Here is an 18363-nt window from a genome sequence, read left to right as displayed (position 1 = left end):
TGATCTCTGCTGAATCCTGATCTAATTTGTATGGTAAACAGTAGTATCACTTCTGGTACATAAGAATTTGCATGGTGTTTTCCTCCTGATTGCATTTATGTCATATAGATTTCCAGAATTTTTTTTAGCAGCAATACATTTTTTAAAAAATGCTGGTTTGATGTTTTGACCTTGGTCCAGTAATGTCATGTAAATTGGGGGTTCAAAATGGTAGCATTTTATACAGAAATGGAAACCTAGGGTTTTTTTAAATTATATGAAGGAAATTTATCCAGTGGTTTTTCTATTTAAGATAGCACAAATGGCTAGGAATGCAGTTCATAAGACTGTACAGTGGTACTCAACTGCTATGAAACTCATCAAGTTTGATACTTAACACATTTTGACACGAAAATATTGTCTTGGTACTCACCACTTGTTTGCTACTCAATGCACAAGGTAGAACCTATGACTCACTACCTTATTCGTTATGGGGAAAATGTGTTTGGTACTAATTGTTTTTGGTACTCATTGTACCACCCAGAACAAAATAAGGATGAGTACCAAGATACTATTGTATAAAATTTTATTCACAGTGCGTTTATAGATATAAGGAGAACTTATTTGTTATATATAATTTGTTTAAACACAACACTTAAAACATAATGTTTGGATTTGCTATGAGGACTAGGGTATCATTATTGAAATATTTATATTTTAAAATTTATGATAGGTCTCTGATGTGCTAATGAAAAAGAAGTGTTCCCAAGAATAGGCAAATTCCCAAAATAAATTTAATTTGAGAAAGAATGTGGATTTTACACACATTCTGCTGAACTTTCTAACTAGTTCAAACCCCTGAACGTAGTATAATGCATCTAAAACTTACAGTTGTTTTTCTTGATATATTTAACATTTGTTAATGGGCATAATATTTTAGACCCATCAGCTGCAAGTAATTTCTAAGAAACCCGTATCAGACCAGATTTCATTTGGACTGTAAATGATTTTTTAAATTGTATCTGTAATTTTTTCCTAAAATGAATTGCTCTTATTGATTAATCTGTGGTTGAAAAATGATAGTTTGTTAGGATTTCTGTTTTTTCTTTCTAAGATTTGCCTTTCCTAATCTTTGTACTAAAGCAAATTTATTTTTTTGTTCTGTGGTACATTTGTGTGTGTGTGCGTGTGTGTGTGTGACCTCCATAAGGAAACACTGATGCAATACAAGCTTATAAATAAATGAGGGTGTGTTTGTTTATGTAAATGAAGGAAAGCATTGAATGGAGCAGGAGAAAGGTGTACATGTATATGCAAGCACATAGTACAACAGGACCCAGATGAGTAAAATGAAGACCTTTGGGTGTGGTTAGCTGAGCGCACAGATGTGTGCAAATTATTTCAAGCAATAATGAGGTACTCAAGCTGCCTATAAGCTTCAGTTTATAGACCCCATCAGTCATTGTTCGGCCTCGCAAGAACAACAAAAGGGCACTAAAGCTCATTTCAAACAGGGAATCTGGCTGTGACTATAGGCGAAGGTATTTCAGTCAAATTTCTGTTTTCCTGTTGAGGTTATATTCAGTGCTATGTAGACATCTTCTGTTTTATTTGGGGGATGGAATGGTGTAAAAGGATGCCAGTTCCTGGGGGAATAAGTCGGATGCTACGACTTGTTTGTACAAATGTGCAGTGCTAGATTGAGAGTTTATTATAGTCTTGAGGTTTTTTTTTAAATCTGTAGCCATTCAGATCTACATGAGACCTTCAACTTTAAATGGGGTATAGGCTAAAGTAGCAACAAGCAACAATCTTTGACGAATCAAGGAGACTCAGACTGTAAATTGCTCTTTTTCTATTAAGGGCAATTGGGAAAGAGCTGCCATATCTGCTCAGAAAATGCAAACATTTTGAAACATCTTCAGGTTTGAACAGAGGGGGAAAGCTAGTCACTGTTAAGATTGCTGGATTAATTAAATTATTTTAAAAATTATTAGCCACCCTTCATAATCAATGTTTTCTCAGGACAGCACATGGAAATTGCCTGATAAAAATTTGGAAGAAAAACATTTTACAAGGCAACGTAATGGAGTCAAATAAATAATAGGCTGATAGAAGCTACCCAGTATATCAGTGGTGAAGCACTTAGGAGCAGTAGATGACTACTGCCTAAACATTAGCCTATAAATTGATTAAAATGCCTGGCAGAAGAAAATGTATCTTGCCCGCCATTGAGAACTCTATAAAATCTGCAGCAGGCATGCTTATCAGGGAAAGTGTTCCACAATAAGTGGTGTGAAGGAATGTAGACTTGGTCTCAAAAATGGGGAAGGATTAAGATAGTCATTAATGGGGGAGAATTCCAGAAAATAAGTCCTGAGAAAGAGAAAGGGGTAGGAAAGAAAATCAGAATAATTCAGTTTTGATTTTCTTTGTTATACACGAGGTTAGATAGAAATTCTGTTTTCAGCTCTTATCACTGTCACTGAAAAAAATTACTATTGTGGAGCCATTTTTTGCACTTCAACTTTGGGGGCGGGGGGAACAGCCAGAGTAAGACCTCCATAGACGAACTTAAGGAAAGTTTAAGAACATATAGATGGAGACATTTCTTCAGATGTCTCAAAGTTGTTTTTTGAAAAAGCAGCTGGACTGTTTTTCCTTGAGGAAGAAGAAGACATTTTGCTTCTTATTCACGAAGCTTCATCAGTTGTGACTGGATGGTGGGGGATGGAAAGATAGGTGCTACTATAGATCCCCCACCATCCAGTTACAACTGATGAAGCTTCTTCCTCCTCTTCTTCCTCCTCTTCAGGAAAAATCAATCCAATTGTCTTTTGAAAAAAGCATATTTGAGAAAACTGTGACCTGAATGAATGAGAAATCTCCACAGATATATTTCTTCAGATATTGTGGCTTTATATTTTAACGACAATTAAAATATAATTAAATATATTTTTAAATATATAATTAAATATAATTAATTATATATTTAATATATAATTAAATATATTTTTAAATATATAATTAAATATAATTAAACAATTAAAATTCAGTGAATAAAATATATTCACTGAATTCAGTGAAGATGATAAAAGTCCACTGACGATGTCGGTGGGAGTTGTCATTTAGCAGCATCTCCAGCAGGGGTGTCAAAATGGCAGTTTGTGGGCTGGATCCATCACACACAGGCCAAGCCCACCTCAGCTTTGCAAACGGGGAAAACGTCACGAAATAAGTTTGACTCCCATGATCTAGAGCAGGGGTAGGCAAAGTTGGCTCTTCTATGACATGTGGACTTCAATTTCCCAGAATTCCTGAGCTAGCACGATTGGCTCAGGAATTCCGGGAGTTGAAGTCTACAAGTCATACAAGAGCCAACTTTGCCTACCCCTGATCTAGAGCAGTGTTTTTCAACCAGTGTGCCGTGGCACACTAGTGTGCCGTGAGACATGGTCAGGTGTGCCGCGAAGCTCAGAGAGAGAAAGAAAGAAAGAGAGAGAGAAAGAAAGAGAAAGAAAGCAAGAGAGAGAAAGAACGAGCAAGAGAGAAAGAGAACAAGAGAGAGAGAGAGAGAGAGAAAGCAAGAGAGAGAAAGAGAACAAGAGAAAGAAAGCAAGAAGAGCAGGAGAGAAAGAAAGCAAGAGAGAGAGAGAAAGACATAGAGGGAGGGAGGGAGGGAGAGAGAAAGAGAGCAAAAAAGAGAGGAAGGAAGGAAGAGAAAGAAAGAGGGATGGAGAGAGAGAAAGAAAGAGGAAGGGAGAGAAAGAGGGAGAGAGAAATATAGCGAAAGGGAGGAAGAGAGAGAGAGAATTTTTTGTCCAAACTTTTTTTAGCCCCCCCCCCCCCCCCCGTTCAATGTGCCCCAGGGTTTCATAAATGTAAAAAATGTGCCGCGGCTCAAAAAAGGTTGAAAATCGCTGATCTAGAGGGTCACAAGTTCCCTTATTTCATTATTTTAATTTATGGATTTGTAAGGGCTGCCAACTCAAATAAAGTGACATTTATTTATTTTATTTTATTTTATTTTATTTATTACTTAGATTTGTATGCCGCCCCTCTCCGAAGACTCGAAGACATGAGACAGCATACAACAAAAAACAAATAATAAACCATCAAAATAGCCACCTAACATTAAAAAATCCAGCCCCATTATATAAAATGGAAAGTGAACACAATAATTAAACAATCAAAGGGGAACTCCACTCAAGCAGATCCATACATTTGGGAGAAAGCAGGCCTTAACTGCTTTTCTAAAAGCAAACAGATTTGGGCTCTGTCATATACTGAAAGGGATGAGGTGTGGGTATGTTTGTGGGTTTGCTTGGAGCATAAAGGCAGCTATGAAAAGGCAACTTCCTACATCCCATAAGATGGCAAAGTTCAGCAAAGGAACCTGTATCATATTTTCTATCCTGTAAATAAGCCAGCCTATGCCATGAGAGTGATATTTATTTATTTATTTATTTATTTTATTTATTTATTGGATTTGTATGCCACCCCTCTCCGGAGACTCGGGGCGGCTAACAGCAATAATAAGATAGCGTACAATAATAACCCAATACTAAAAATGATTAAAAACCCATTAATATAAAAACCAAACATACATACAGACATACCATGCATAAAATTGTAAAGGCCTAGGGGGAAAGAGTATCTCAATTCCCCCATGCCTGGCGGCAAAGGTGGGTTTTAAGTAGCTTACGAAAGGCAAGGATGGTGGGGGCAATTCTAATCTCTGGGGGGAGTTGGTTCCAGAGGGCCGGGGCCGCCACAGAGAAGGCTCTTCCCCTGGGTCCCGCCAAGCTATCATTCCATACCAACAGATGATCTCACTCAGAGGCTTCATTTAGATATTGAAAAGGGAGGAGGAGGAGGAGGAGGAGGAGGAGGAGGAGGAGGAACACTATGAAGCAGTGACTGGGATATGACAGCTCCCCTCCCATCAATATCACTGGAAGTGCCCTTAGAGGAAGAGAAGTACTGCAAATCTCTGCCCCCTCATACCCATCACCCTCTAGCCAGCATAGAAGAATGGTATGGTGGATGGTATCAAAAGTCATGAAGAGATCTAGGATTCTCAGTACCGTTCCCTGGTTTGAATCCCAACTGAAATGGTCTGCATAATTCACTTTCACATGGCCCATCAAAATTCATTCATAAATCAATTATGTGTATGTCACCCTGAAAATTCAGCTCACTTTCAAGCAATCAAGTTTTTTAACTTGCATAAATTATGCAAGAATACCTAAAATCCTGCTTTTGTATTAATAGAATCGAGGCTTGCCTGTGAGAAATTAGACATAATAATGGAATAGAGGGTATGGGGTGGGCGAAAGGGGTCCAGGGAGATAGCTTGGGGAGGGGGAAAGCTGTCAGAAGTTACCCACTTCAACTTTGAGAATGATTTATACATTCCATTGATCAGCATGTAGGGATGTGCAAAACAGGTTGTTCAAATCATTTCAGAAATATTTCACTCTTGAAACAGTCTCTTCTGAAGCCGAAAATTTGTTTCCAATTCATAGCTGTGTCAAGGAGACATTTGCAGAATGAAGCAAAGCATTTATTTTGAATGTGATTTTTAATAGTCACTTATTACTATGGAGGGGGGAAGCGAAATGCTGTAATTTTGTTTTTCAACAGTATGAAATGAAAATTGCAAGAAAATTATAAAAAGAAATGAATAATGATGAAAATTATTACACAAAAAAAAATAAGTGAAAGGGTTTGGAGCAAGGCTCTTTTGAGTTCTGATTTTTAAAGTATATGTTCTTTTGATGTTTTAGGCAGAATTAGATTAGAATTGCAGGTACCACTCTCCAGATAAATTGCAGGATAAACCCTTCAGACAAATAGATAGAGTAGTTTTGTGCAATGGGAATCTTCACAGAATTATTTCACTTGCGTCCTATCCATTAAAGCAACAGAGGGCAGCTGAGTTCTTGGGAGATGAGTAGGAGACGGGAGAGATGGCAAGTTTACCAGATGCCATAGCACATTGGAGAGAGCCATAGACTACATAAATACCTAAATTATTAGGTATTGCCGTATCTGCTGCCACAGATGCCAGAAGCAGTTGCTGGACAAGTAGTTATTAGCAGGTAGCTCTGTTGGCCACTTGGTCCCTCCTTGCTTTTTTCAAAGGGGCCTTTTATAGAGGTGAAAAAAGAATGTTTATTTTGCTGGTATATCATTTGCATCATTGTCTCTGTAGTTCCAAAAGGTACCAAATCGTTCATACTTTTTTCCATTCAAGTTGCTCTGCTTTGCTTCTGACAGCCATGGATTTGATTGAAATACCTTATATCAGCCTGCTGTTCAATTCTGAGCAGGTTTAGGGAAGTTTAATGAAGCTATTTGGGTTTACCAGCATATTCCAAAAAGAGCTTTGAGGGGGGAAAAGAGGATACTTCTATTTTAGAGAAAAAATATAGGATTCTCTGATGCTGAATTCAATCATTGGTGCAGAGCACACTGTGCTTTCAACACAGCGCAGCTACTGTTGGGAGCTTCTATAAGTAGTTCTCCCAAGTATGTGGCTTTTTCTTCCGTCTTTTGAGTCAGTCTTTGTGACAAATATGTTTTCTGTGTCTTACAGGTGTGTATGCGCTGGATAGCATCATGCAAAGCTGGTTTACACTTTTCACTCCAACTGAAGCTACTAGTATTGTTGCTACCACAGTAATGTCCAACAGCACTATAGTCCGCCTGCATCTAGACTGCCATCAGCAGGAGAAACTGGCCAGCAGTGCTAGGACGCTTGCTCTACAGTGTGCCATGAAGGATCCTCAGAACTGCGCCCTCTCCGCACTGACCTTATGTGAAAAGGATCACATAGCTTTTGAGACTGCTTACCAAATTGTTCTTGATGCCGCTGCAACCGGCATGAGCTACACACAGCTTTTCACTATAGCACGGTACATGGAACACCGTGGTTACCCTGTGCGGGCCTATAAACTGGCCACGTTGGCCATGACACATCTCAACCTGAGTTACAATCAGGATACACACCCTGCCATTAATGATGTTTTATGGGCTTGTGCACTCAGCCACTCCCTTGGAAAGAACGAATTGGCGGCTATAATACCTCTGGTGGTCAAAAGTGTCAAATGTGCAACCGTACTGTCAGACATCTTGCGTAGATGTACTTTGACCACTCCTGGAATGGTGGGACTTCATGGAAGGAGGAACTCTGGTAAGCTCATGTCCTTGGACAAAGCCCCGTTAAGGCAACTCCTGGACGCCACAATTGGAGCGTATATTAACACAACACACTCTCGGCTCACGCACATCAGTCCGCGGCATTACAGCGAGTTTATAGAATTCCTGAGTAAGGCCCGTGAGACTTTTTTGATGGCTCATGATGGACACATTCAGTTTACCCAGTTCATTGACAACCTAAAGCAAATCTACAAAGGCAAAAAGAAACTAATGATGTTGGTTCGTGAACGGTTTGGTTGACAAAAAGAGAAAAAGCGTGAATGGATGGGGAAGGGGGTGGGAGGGCAATACATTTTTACTTGAGCCTGCCTTTGTATCCTTTTTAACTTAAAAAAACAGAGCCACACCGGTATTATATGTGTATAGTTCTATACTAAGTTTGCAAAACTAAAATGTCACATTGTGAAAGTATGTGTGTTCCCCCCCCCTTTCCTTTTCTGTTTTGTATGAAAGAATTGAGAGGCTTAAAAGAGAAGTTTGGTTTACACTGAGTCTATGTTGGCAAAAGTCCACGGAGCTCTCCCATTCTTTCTGTCTAATTCACAGCCTCAAAACAAAAGAGAGAAAGAGAGAGAAAGAAGAGAGAGAGAGAAAAGAAAAAAATATATATATTGCAATGGCTTTAAAAAAAAAAAAACCAAACAAAAACACCTCCATCCTGTGATAAGTACCTCGAATGGCTCCAGCTTTACTCTTTTGTAATTCATCCTGACATTTCAGCTTATTTAAATGAACCAACCACCCAAATAACGGATAGTTTGAAAGGCTGACCCACGCGGCTTTACAGTGCTTGTTCATCCAGAAGCATGGCACACACAACGCTTGCGCATGTGGAAACTTAGCGACTGTCAACATACATTCTCAGGGATTTATCTGAAAACAAATAAAATAAAATTAAAGAATGAGAGCATTTATTGTACTGTATATATATATATTATAGTATATGTCGGAATATTGAAAAAAAAATATAACGTTAACTAATTTATTTAAAAAAAATCTATAATGCGAAATACTTGAAGCTGCAGTAGCTTGGTTTTAAACAAAAACAAGGAAACATATTAAAAAGACTCAAGTGCGCCTAGCTTCAGGGGTTGGCTCAGGTGACGAACTGAATGCGCTGGGCATCTATGCAGAGCCACCTTTTGGATTGCATTCTTGGATGGAAATTAGGGGAAAATTATACGTATATATATATATATTTATACAGATGCGTGTATGCATATGTATATGTATACACACTCGTGCACTTGTAACAGGCACTCTAGTAAAGAGGGGACAACACAGCCAGAGCAGCAAGCCTTAGCATTAAGAATACAGTATGCCAGATTTGGGGTTTGTGCCTCCTAGCCTAGAAAACTTAAGTATCCCTTTTTTCATATCATGAGATGGCTACGGATAATAATGGACCACATTGTTACTACCGGTAAACATAGCAGTATGCATGCAAATTATATTGGATTCCAGTCCATGAAACGCCTGGCTATTTTGTTGAAGCGATTTATTTAACCACTTCTCATAAAAGTATATTACAGAAGCAACAGTACAGTATAGGGAAAATGGCTTTAGCATCTAGCCAAGTTGTTGCAAGGGCCTGGTTAGCCCATGTGATTTGTGTGCATTGCCCTTCCGTCATTGGTGGTAGCCGTGTAGTACATCCTTGTCTGTAGCTACCTGCAGTGTTTTCCAAATGATTGACATAATACATTACGCCTTTGCAGGAGCTATTAATAAGCTAATCTTATTCTGCATAGGTATTTGACTTTGTGCAGGACAGAAAGTTGGTATGACTGTTCTACTTTTCAGTTAGTTTCTTTTAAAAAAACCAACCAACGAAGTATTTTTATTTCCTCTAGAATTACTTCAGAAGAAAAGCAGCCTTCTATCTTGCCTTGTCTTAATGCTTTAAAATAACCAAACTGGAGATCTAACTACCAAACTGTTCATTATATTCTTATTACCAATTTTGGTTACAGTATAGTGTCTTTTACTTTAGCTGATGGTTCTGTACCTTTGTGCATTTAATGCATTTTTTTAACGTTTTGGTGCAAAAGTTGTCCCGTGTCTCTTGTTCTTTTCATTAGAGAACATGCTAGAGGTATGTTTGTAGATTTTTTTTTATTTAGAGGGAAAAAATGTTCCATGCTCTCCATTTTATTTATTATACTAGGAAAAAAGGTTGTACTTCCTCACCCATGTAAACATCCTCATGAAGTTGAAAGTAATTAAGATTTGATACACTGATATCAATTTATTTATGTAACTAAATCACTGTTTTATAAACTTGTTAATGATCAACAATTCTTTTGTTTTGATTAAAATTAGTTTTTTGAAAGTTGATTTTAGACTCCTTTATGTGTCTGTTGCTTGAATAGATCCTTTATTTTTCCTAACCTTGTTAGAAGCTAGAATCACAAATTAGTAATGTGCATTTTGACCTAATATGTTGTGTGAAATTATTGTGGTTTATTTTGATTATGTCTTGGAAAGCCAGTAAAAAATGACTTGTGTAAATCATGATTCCATAAACTGTTGATAAGTGTAACATGTAAGCACAGCCTTATCACCAATGAAATATTTCAGTTATTAGGAAAACAATTTTGACTCCACCTTGAGTACTTGCATTGAGTGGAAATGCTAAGCCATCATTAAACCAAAATGCAAAACAGAGTTAACTGAGAAAAGAAATTGCCAAAGAACCCAAGTTTAACTTTGCATCATTTGTGGCAAACAAGTACAGTGGTACCTCTACTTACGAATTTAATTTGTTCCATGACCAGGTTCGTAAGTAGAAAATCTCATAAGTAGAAGCAATTTTCCCCATAGGAATGAATGTAAAAGCAAATAATGTGTGCAAACCCATCCCAAAAGTCACCATTTTGCCTTGTGCCGCTGAGAATCCCCGCCTCCGGACTTCCGTTGCCACCTGAAGTGCTCGTTGTACTGCTGGAATTCCCCTGAGCCTTCCCTCACTGGGAATCCCTGCCTCCAGACTTCCGTTGCCACCCGAAGCGCCCCTTATTTTGCTGCTGGGATTTCCCTAAGCCTTCCCTCATTGGGAATCCCTGCCTCCAGACTTCTGTTTGTCGGGATGGAGTGACCCCCTTACCTTAGACAAGGCGCTCAGCCCGTGAGGAGTGAGCCGGGAGCTTCCAGAGGTGATGGATATTGAAGTACAGACAAAGCATGTTCGAATGAACAATTAGTTTTTATTAGAAAAGTATAAAAACAAAAGTCTGAAGAGACATAAAAAGCACATCCTCTGGCTAAGGATGTACGGAGGAAAGATGTCTCCTAATTAAGGACCGCCCTTCTTCTTCAAGAAGAGACAGGATGTGAGCAAACAGGTTACATCACACAGGAGGAGCTATCTTACTAGACAGAATTAACTCTCTAACTACTGGATGTTTCTCAATGTTGTTGGGGGCTGGCAATTTCCAGCGCGACACCCCTTCTTTGTCAGTCATCAGAGACAAGAGGGACATCAGGACATCAAGACATCAATTCACTTAAGGCACAATTTGTTGGTGAGGTATTCATGTTGATCAGCTGGCAATGGCTTATTCAGCAAGTCAGCGATCTGCTCAGTAGTAGCCACATACTGAAATTTCACGAAACCATCTTTCACCTTCTCTCGGATATTTTGATACCGGATGTGAATGTGCCGTGAACGAGCTCCAACAAATTCAGCTTCAGCAATGAATGCAACTGAAATATTATCCTCCATAATAACAATTGGTGTCATAGGACCTTTCCAAATACTATCAATGAGAGGAAAAAGAGACATTAATGCATTACAGCAATCAGAAACACATGCATATTCAGATTCAGTTGAAGAGCAAGAAATAAACTTCTGCTGCCTAACTTTCCAAAAGAAAGGACAACCATTTAAAAACATGATATAACCAGAAGTACTTTTTCGTGTTTCTGTGTCACTTGCCCAGTCAGCATCAGCATAACAAATCACTTCAGGGTACCCAACATGATCTGGCTCAAGGTACAGCTTCTTTCCTTTCGTGAGCTTCATGTATTTGAGCAGCTTCTTTATGCAAGACCAATGAAACGTGGTAGCCTTTCCAACGTATCTGGACAGTAGATTCACACTCAGTGAAATGTCAGGTCTCGTCCAGCTGCTGATGTACAATAGCGATCCAATCACTGACCGGTACAATGTTTTGTTCTCAAAATCAGGATACTCTTCTCGGGTTAACCTGTAAAAGTCAGTTTGCATAGGAGAACGACAAGTATGCGCATCAGACATGTTACAATTTTGCAAAAGCTGGTCAACCTTACTTTCTTGCGAAAGAGAGAACCCCTTCTCAGTTTTCTCAAACTGAACACCTAGATAATCATTGATATGCCCTAGGCTTTTCAAGGTGAAATGTTTCTCAAGGCCCTTAGCAAAAGTTTGACTAGTGCTTTCATTGAGACCCACATAAACAATATCATCAACATAAACAAGAACAATTTCATAAGTCTTACCATGCCCTTTTGTGAACACGCATCCATCAGATTCGGACTTAATAAAGCCCATTGAATTTAGCTTTTGGGATAATAATTTGTACCAGCAGAGGGCGCTCTGCTTGAGGCCGTATAAAGACTTGCTCAGAGACCAAACCTCTCCTTCTCGGTTCTGGAATCCAGGAGCACCCTTGACGTAGATCTCTTCATTCAGATCAGCGTTCAAATAGGCAGTCTCTACATCGAACTGAAAAACCTCTAAACCCAAAGCAACAGCAGTGATTAGGGCAATCTTGACACTTTCATTTCTGACTGTGGGTGAGTATGTATCTGTGTAGTCTTCGGGATAAACTTGAGAAAATCCTTGAGCTACGAGTCTAGCTTTATACAGCTTTTCCTCATTAGGTTTTTGTTTGACTTTATACACCCAGCGTGTGCCAATGACTTTCTTCTTGTTAGGAGGCTCCACCTTCTGGAACACATTAAGTTTCTTTAAACAGTCCAGTTCGTGTTCCATAGCCTCATGCCATTTTTCTTGTTCAGAGTCAGGCAAAAGTTTGATCTGGTGAAAATGATCAGGTGGAAGTGTAAGATTGTTACACATGAAAAGATAAGGAGAGTCAGATACTTGCTGTGCAAATCTCTTTGGAGGAGTTCCTTTGGTAGTTCTCTTGGAACGTCTGGGAACGCTGGTCCATCCTTCATCATCATCTCCGCCTTCAAGTTCATCACCAGGGGTTTCCTCGGCAACTGTCGAAGGCTGTTCATCATCTGGAACATCAGGAATATCTGGCACAGCTCCCTGGGCATCAGGACTCTGCACACTTTCCTTAGGAAAATAAACTGAAGTATCATTACTATGTATACTGGACCAATTTGTGTCTTCCTCAAATTTGGCTGAATTAGAAATATAAACTCTGTGATGAGAGTCAGCAAATTTGTGGTACTTGGAGACTTCATCAAAGCCGATGAATCTCATTCTTTCTGACACAGGACCTCCTTTTCTTCTCTATTCAACTGGAATATTAACAGTGGCATAACAACCAAAAATGTAAATATTTTGAATGTCAGGTTTCTTGCCATGGAGCAAGTAATAAGGAGTGTCTTGAATGACGCTACTCCATGTTCTGTTAACAATGTAATTAGCATACCTTAATGCTTCGCCCCAGTATGAAAAGTCCACGTTTGCATCCTCAATGAGACAACGAAACATTGTCTGCAGAATCCCGTTCCTGCGTTCGCACACACCATTCTGCTGCGGCGTCCCGGGTGATGAGGTCTGCTGGCGGATTCCATTCCTGGCCATCCATCCTTGGAACTGTTGCGACATAAATTCGCCTCCACGATCACTTTGAATCCGCTTGATCCAGACGTCGTGTTGGGTGAGTATCTCTGCAGCAAAGCCTTTAAAAGCCTCAAACGCCTCTGATTTTTGTTTTAAAAGAAAAACATAGCCAAATCGTGAGTAACTGTCAACTACAGTTAAGAAATACTTACGTTTACCAACAGTAGGCCGAAATGGACCGACAACGTCGGTATGGACCAATTCAAAGATGCGTGTACACAGCCGGACAGCAATTTTTGGGACTGGGGAGTGCCGGGATTTTGCGGAATTACAAATTTTACAATCTAGGTAAACCTTGCAAGCCCCATCAATTGTGAAACCATCAACATATTCAGACATCTTTGCTAAGACGGGGTAAGAAGCATGCCCCAAGCGACGATGCCATCTGTGAATGCACCTGGAATGAAAAGATTTGTTTGTTAACATATGTTTAACATTTTTAACAGCATTAGGTCCCTCAGGGGTTTCATTGGTTTTAGGAACCTTTGAACTAGCGGTGGCACCAGGGTTTCTCTCTGGACCTGTGCATACGCCCTTTGGAACGCTTATACTTACACTACCTTTGCTGGCAGGTTTGGGTTGCAAATAAAAGACACCTTTGACGGGGATGGCAGTAGCAAGAAGTTTGCCATCCTTGATAATGTTGGTGTCAACAAGTTCATAGTTTATTACAACCTTCAATTCTTCTCTCAGGCAATATCCACTAAGGATGTTGTTCTTGGCAGTTGGAACGTAGAAAACATTTGAGATAAGGGAGTCCAGTTCTTTGACGAAGACTTTTCCTTTTCCTTCCACCTTGGAACGTAGATCACCAACTCCAAACACTTCCTTGACATCTGTCGGGTGTAGCTCACTGAAGGATTCCTTCCGGTACGCGATGTGTGCCGCTGCTCCGCTGTCTAGGGTCCATAACTCACGAATGTCATAGAGTGGACTCTTGTCAGGAACAATGCTGAGGTGGATGGTACCAACATAAGTAGGTTTCTCATCTTTGGAGTCTTTGGGAGTTGACTTTGCAGCTCCAGAACTCTTTCCTCTGGATCCTTTCTTGTGTGCGCCTTTAGGCTGGGTTGGATAAGGTGGATGATCAGTCTCGCCAGACTTCACACTTTGCACATCAGGAGATTTGCGAGTGTCATCCTTCTTAAAAGGTTTCTGGCGTGAGTACTTTGGAGTACTTGTTTTCTGCTGACTGCCCTTGGCCAAGTTAGATTTAAATGCTGCTGACATAGGTCTAAGGCCAGTGTTCAGCAACTCTGCTTCTTCAGTTAGCATGTTACAGAGTCTCTGAGTAGATTTAAAAGGCAGTGGATATCTGCTGAATCTGTCAACAACCTTCTTCCATTCAGGAGTACATGGGTTGAACAAAACATCAGAGTCTATAGACATGAGTATAAAGATCAGTCCTATCCTGCAAAGCCATACTTTAAAATCCAGTTGATTTGGTAACAGCACAAACTCACCTTTCAGAGTAGGAGAGGTGATGGCATGCCTTGTTGATGCAGTCAGCTGGACCGCTTGGAGTTGCTGGGGTTGAGCCCCAACTCCTCCTGGCAAACCTTGTGGCTGTCCCATCTGGGGAAGTTGCGCTTGTATCTGTGGGATGAAGACTGGAGGTCTCTGCGATGAAACAGATGAATCTGGAACATGAGGGACCGATTGCCTTTGCATCTTAGCTGTGAGGGAAACTCTAAATTCATTAGGCTTCACTTCAAATGCATTTGTTTCAGGAATTAACTGTGCCTGTGGCGCATTCCATCCACTATTGGCCGCTGCTGCGTAACTTGTAGCAGTGGGGGAAAGCCCCCCTCCTCGGCTTGCAGTTTTAAATTGCAAAGGGACCATTTTTTTTATCTTCGGGCTGGGTAGCCCTCCCTTCTTGGAAAGGAATGTGTTCTATGTTAGAGCTTGGCGGAAAAAGGTGTGTGACCATGGGAGGATTTACGATGTGCACATGCGTATCTTGGGGTGAGTGGGAGGAATGGATTCCTTCTATCTCTCCCTTTGGAGAATGAGCACGTGAACTACCTCTCAGGGACATAACCTCCATCTTTTCTGTAATAAGTTTAAGCTGAAGTTTCTTCAGAGATCGTAATTCAGTCCTGGCATTATCAGCCTTTTTTAAATAACTGAAATAGATTTCTTGCTGCTCTATATTTTTCATTGTAGGAAGGTTATCAAAGTGGAGACAGACTGATTCCAAAGCATGAATCTCCTTCTCATCCTTCTCAATGAGCTGCTCTATTGTCTGCAAGTTTAGGGAAGTTCCTTTTATGTTAGCAGAAGCGAGAGAGCTGAAATCATCTAGGTGCCTTGTCTTGGCTTGTGCTTTAACATGCGTGCCAGATGATTGTGAGGGGAAGAGAGTTAAAGTTTCCTCCTCCTCATCTTCACTAGGATTAATGGAAAGACTGCCGGAGGGCTCACCCTGGGTAGTTTTACAATCCTGTTCCCTGGTTTCTACATCATCAATGAAGTAAGATTCACTTACGGTTTGTTGAATGCAGGCGTCAGCTGGAAGAACTTCCTTCTCACCATGCAAAGACATTGTAGGATTCCTTTTACAATCGGTTACACGAATTGTCTCCTTGAGTTGGGCCAACTGGTCACTCGTGAGGGAATCCACGTAGGATTGCGTGAGAGGATTACGTTTCTTTTTCGCTGGCATTCGGGAAAAATTCCTAGGAAGCTTACGGGGTGTAAGCGGGGTCTATTACTTCAATAAGAGCCGTGCTCTCGCTACCATGTCGGGATGGAGTGACCCCCTTACCTTAGACAAGGCGCTCAGCCCGTGAGGAGTGAGCCGGGAGTTTCCAGAGGTGATGGATATTGAAGTACAGACAAAGCATGTTCGAATGAACAATTAGTTTTTATTAGAAAAGTATAAAAACAATAAAAGTCTGAAGAGACATAAAAAGCACATCCTCTGGCTAAGGATGTACGGAGGAAAGATGTCTCCTAATTAAGGACCGCCCTTCTTCAAGAAGAGACAGGATGTGAGCAAACAGGTTACATCACACAGGAGGAGCTATCTTACTAGACAGAATTAACTCTCTAACTACTGGATGTTTCTCAATGTCGTTGGGGGCTGGCAATTTCCAGCGCGACACTGTTGCCACCCAAAGCGCCCCTTCTTGTGCTGCTGGGATTTCCCTAAGCCTTCCCTCACTGGGAATCCCTGCCTCCAGAGTTCCGTTGCCACCCGAAGCGCCCCTTTTTGCGCTGCTGGGATTTCCCTAAGCCTTCCCTCATTGGAAATCCCTGCCTCCAAACTTCTGTTGCCACCCAAAGCGCCCCTTCTTGTGCTGCTGGGATTCCCATCAGCACAAGAATTCCTGAGCCTCAGAGGAATCTCAGCAACACAAGAAGGGGCACTTCGTCTTTTAATGGAAGTCCGGAGGTGGGGCATCCCAGCGGTGGCGGCTCGGGTTCATAAGGTGAAAATGGCTCGGAAGTAGAGGCAAAAAAATCTTAAACACCAGGTTCGTATCTTGAAAGGTTCATCAGTAGAGACGTTCGGAAGTAGAGGTACCACTGTATATAGTTATAGCCCGTCAATTCAGTACATATAGGATATGCACACACAAACACGTAAGCTGCTAGCATAGGGCTTATAGGATAGAAACCAGGTTTTACTTGAATCGTGGTTTTTGCAGTCTGCACATGCATTACAAAAAGAGAAACTTCACATTAAGAAATTGTTTGGGGAATAATCCATTCATTTATCAATAAAATCTGTATTGGACAAACACAAGATCCATAATTAAAATTGCAGACAATACTTTACATGTACATATCTTTATTCAAATACATATTCATTTGTTATTATATAATTTTCAAAAGGCCCTGAAGACCCATCTTTGCTGGCAGGTATGGGGGCCGTGAGTGTTAAGAACTAACTCCAGCCAATTGGCTAATCCAATTGGATGAATGTGGATAACTATTTTTAGGAAAATTGGGTTATTAGAATTTTTAGAGTTTTTTAATATTAGATTTCTTACACTGTATTTTGTATTTATTTCTGTTGTGAGCTGCCCTGAGTCGGTTGAAAAGGGCGGCATCGAAATCCAATAAATAAATAAATAAATAAATAAATAAATAAGTAAATAAATAACTTGGGCAGACATATAGAAGTAAATATGAAAACAAATGCAATAGAAAAATCTTAGCAGAGTGATCTAGTACTTAAACGCAGCAGGCTACAAGCTAGTAGAATGTGAGTTCTACAGTAGTTCTGTTTTAGGCAAAAAGCCAACTATGTGACTTAGATACAGATACAGATTAATAGAGTTGGAACGGATTATAGATCATGTAGTCCAACCCCCTGCCCAAGCAGGGGAACCCTACACTATTTCTGACAGATGGCAGTCCAGTCTCTTCTTGCAAACTTCCAATGATGAAGCTCCCACAATTTCTGAAGGCAGCTGTTCCATTGGTTGATTTGTCTATACAGTCCCATGAGTCAACACTGCTTTAAAGACACAAGAAAAGAAAAATATTAACAATCTAATCCAATGTGCAGCATCTTAATTCAAGAGTAAGCATATTAGCGGAACTTCAAAATTTTCGAACATTTTTATTTATTTATTTATTTATTCTTTGTCCAATATACAATACATAAGAAAGAGAATAGACATTAAGTAATATATATAATGATAGAAAGTAAGAAAGAAGAGAAGTAGGAGGAAAGGAGAGAAAATGTATGATATATGAGATAAGGAAAGAAGATTGGACAGGGGACGATAGGCACTTATGTACGTCCCTTACTGGCCTCTTAGGAATCTGGAGAGGTCAATCGTGGAGAGTCTTAGGGAGAAATGTTGGGGGCTGGGAGCTGACACCACTGAGTCTGGCAATGAGTTCCATGCTTCGACAACTCGATTGTAAAAGTTCTATTTTTTACAGTCAAGTTTGGAGCGGTTGATGTTAAGTTTGAATCTATTGTGTGCTCTGCATTTTGATGCAGTTAAGTCTTAGAACACGGTTTTGTCATGTGAAACATTAAGAATTAAAATCTCAGATATTCATTAATTGCTGTATCATTTAAAAAAATTACAGTTAAATGACATGGGTCTTTCCCCACATACTATATGTTCATGATCAAGACAAGAAAAATGAGTTCTTTTTCACGGAGAGGCATCTAATATTCCAAGTTAATTTTGTGAAATTTCAAATCTCACCACAAAATCTCGCCCAGATTTTCCCAGTTTAGTTGATGAGATAAATATGCTCATAAATGACAAGAAAGATGCAGCAATGTACTTCTGCTTACCTGCGTACTTCTGTACAGTATATGGAAACATTTTTTATTAAAAAGAATAAAAATCACTTATTTTCTGCCAACTAAGAACCAATAT

General features: G+C 39.9%; 1 protein-coding gene across 1 annotated transcript in view; it reads left to right on the top strand.

The window, feature by feature from the left end:
- ZSWIM6 (zinc finger SWIM-type containing 6) overlaps positions 1-9540 on the top strand; it is a 134952-nt gene extending 125412 nt beyond the window's left edge. Inside the window, exon 14 of the mRNA XM_070743302.1 lies at positions 6581-9540. Within this exon, the coding sequence (XP_070599403.1) occupies positions 6581-7443 (863 nt within the window). The 3' untranslated portion in view covers positions 7444-9540. The remainder of the gene's footprint in view (positions 1-6580) is intronic.
- Positions 9541-18363: the final 8823 nt, after the last annotated feature.

Source organism: Erythrolamprus reginae, chromosome 2 (genome assembly GCF_031021105.1).
Source record: "Erythrolamprus reginae isolate rEryReg1 chromosome 2, rEryReg1.hap1, whole genome shotgun sequence".
Classification (NCBI taxonomy): Eukaryota; Metazoa; Chordata; class Lepidosauria; order Squamata; family Dipsadidae; genus Erythrolamprus; species Erythrolamprus reginae.
The sequence above is the reverse complement of the archived record's forward strand: the minus strand, read 5'-3'. Positions and strand labels throughout refer to the sequence as shown.